The 2,019-nt window shown below is 43.7% G+C and overlaps 1 protein-coding gene across 1 annotated transcript; it reads right to left on the bottom strand.

The window, feature by feature from the left end:
- Positions 1-218: 218 nt before the first annotated feature.
- Positions 219-2,019, bottom strand: LOC133704579 (nematode resistance protein-like HSPRO2). Its single transcript, XM_062129455.1, has one exon. The coding sequence runs from the start codon at positions 1,863-1,865 to the stop codon at positions 426-428; it is 1,440 nt and encodes a 479-aa protein (XP_061985439.1). The 5' UTR covers positions 1,866-2,019; the 3' UTR covers positions 219-425.

The raw sequence follows: 2,019 nt of genomic DNA, 5'->3' as shown, positions 1-2,019 counted from the left end.
GCACTATAGAAAAGAGAATACAATAACAGAACTTGTACGATACGAACAGGGGTAAATGCAAATCGCCGTGAATTCTTCCATTTTACTTGTTATTTGATACAAGATTAAACAACTGGCTTTCTCCAAATTATGACGGATTCAAGATGCGTTTTGTAGGGGATATAATTCATGATCATCTGTAGAAAACTAGCAAGGTCCAGAACTTAAATGGAAGATGATGATTTTAATCCCAGGAAATATATATCAATAGAAGGTATATAATTTTACAAGAATAATAATATCAAAATCTTATGATATCCAATACATTGATGGTAGAAACAATTAAAAAACATGTATCCAATGAATAACTGTATAATCTATGCGGAAAAAAAACCTATAGTTTAGACGCCACCGAGTCCCCCACCGATTCCACCCCCCTGATTTCTTCACTGCTTCCTCCGACTCCGTCTCTCCACCCTATTAGGTTGTTCATGACTCCAAGACTCTCCCAGAAAAGTCTTAGCAGCATCCAAACTAGGAAAATAAGAAGGTTCAAGGAACAATTGAGTCAACGAGTCACCACTCTCTGAACTCACCAAAACCCCATTCCCTTTGGCCTCCAAACTCCCTATAGCAACAACTAGCACCTGTTGATACGCATAAAAGAACCTCTTTAGAGCACCCTCAATTGCCTGCAAAGCCTGAAGCAAATAAACCTTCTGAAACTCCTTTTTTTCACTATACAACCTCATGGCTGCTTCTTGTATCCTGGGCCCACCTTTTGGGTCCACTTCAACACCCAAAACTTCCGGCACCTTATGCTTCAGTTCCTTGCACGATTTCGTTATCTCCACCAACTCCCTCGATCTAAAACAATACGGGGACTTTTCGTCTAATGATCGCATCTGTAACTGATTTTTAAGTCTCAAAAAATCATCTGGATCCATTAGTAGATGCAAGTCTTCAATTTCTGCTAGAAGTTTCCAGATTCTCTCGATTAAATAGCAGTCATTTGATGCTTTTGAAAATTCTTTGCTTCCAATTCTTTCTGTTACGCGCTGGATAATTTGTTTTGCCACATGTATCCATGACTCTAGGATTTGATGTGTGGTGTACACCGATTGGTTTTCCTGGTTCTTGATGTGGTCGTACGGACTCCTTTTGAGGGCATGGATTTCGTTCGGCCTGCAAACAGTGTCGTATTCCAGGGTTGGTTTTCCGTTCAGGTTTGGCTCGCCGAGTCCGAGTGTGTATGGGCACCGTCTCATCTCGCACTCGATGGAGTACAGGATTTTCTGTGCTACGTCTTCAGATGTCTGCCACGTGACGAGCCTAGGAAGCAGGCTTGCCTCGCTGGTTTTATTGACCACCGTGGTTTCGCCCGGAACCTTCCATACCTCCGCGTAACTCCCATCTCTAACCAGAACACCTTCCGTTGAGCTCAAGTCCGCGATTGGAGCCGTGCCACGCGTTGTGCTATCTTCTGCCTCATCTTCGATGATGGACGCGATTAACTCGATCTGAGAGGTGGTGAGTGACTCGATCCTCCGTGTCCATTCTCTCCGGTTCGCGTACGGTCTTTTGTCGGATAAAACCGTCGAAACGAAGCGGAAAGTGATTTCTAGAGCTTGTAAAGCTGGTTTTAGTATAGATTCTGTTTTCCACTTAGAGAACTCTTTTCGGTTCCACAGCTTTCGTAGCTCTGGGAGGCGGAGATAGTACTCGTAAGCTGAACAAACAGAGTCGGAAGCGGGCATCGGGTAGGTATTTGAGATGCCACGAAACTGTATAGCCGGGATGGAGACATGTAGCTTGCTAGAGAGTCTGGGGGGTTTATTCGGGGGATCGGAGGATACCATTTTTGCTTTCCAATCTAAATCTATCATCCTTTCTTGGGAGAAGGAAGTGGAAAATGGAAATTAAACGGAATACGTTGTGTTTTTATTTTTTTTCTTTCGAGTTTTGTTTGAGGGGGTGAGGGAGGGATCGATGAGGTTATATATAGGGGTAAAGGCGTGTGGGAGTGAGAGAGATGTCGGG

The sequence above is a fragment of the Populus nigra genome, chromosome 10, assembly GCF_951802175.1.
Source record: "Populus nigra chromosome 10, ddPopNigr1.1, whole genome shotgun sequence".
Lineage (NCBI taxonomy): Eukaryota > Viridiplantae > Streptophyta > Magnoliopsida > Malpighiales > Salicaceae > Populus > Populus nigra.
The sequence above is the reverse complement of the archived record's forward strand: the minus strand, read 5'-3'. Positions and strand labels throughout refer to the sequence as shown.

Coding starts and splice junctions, on each gene's coding strand:
- LOC133704579 (XM_062129455.1), bottom strand. CDS start 1,865: ATGATAGATTTAGATTGGAAAGCAAAAATGGTATCCTCCGATCCCCCG.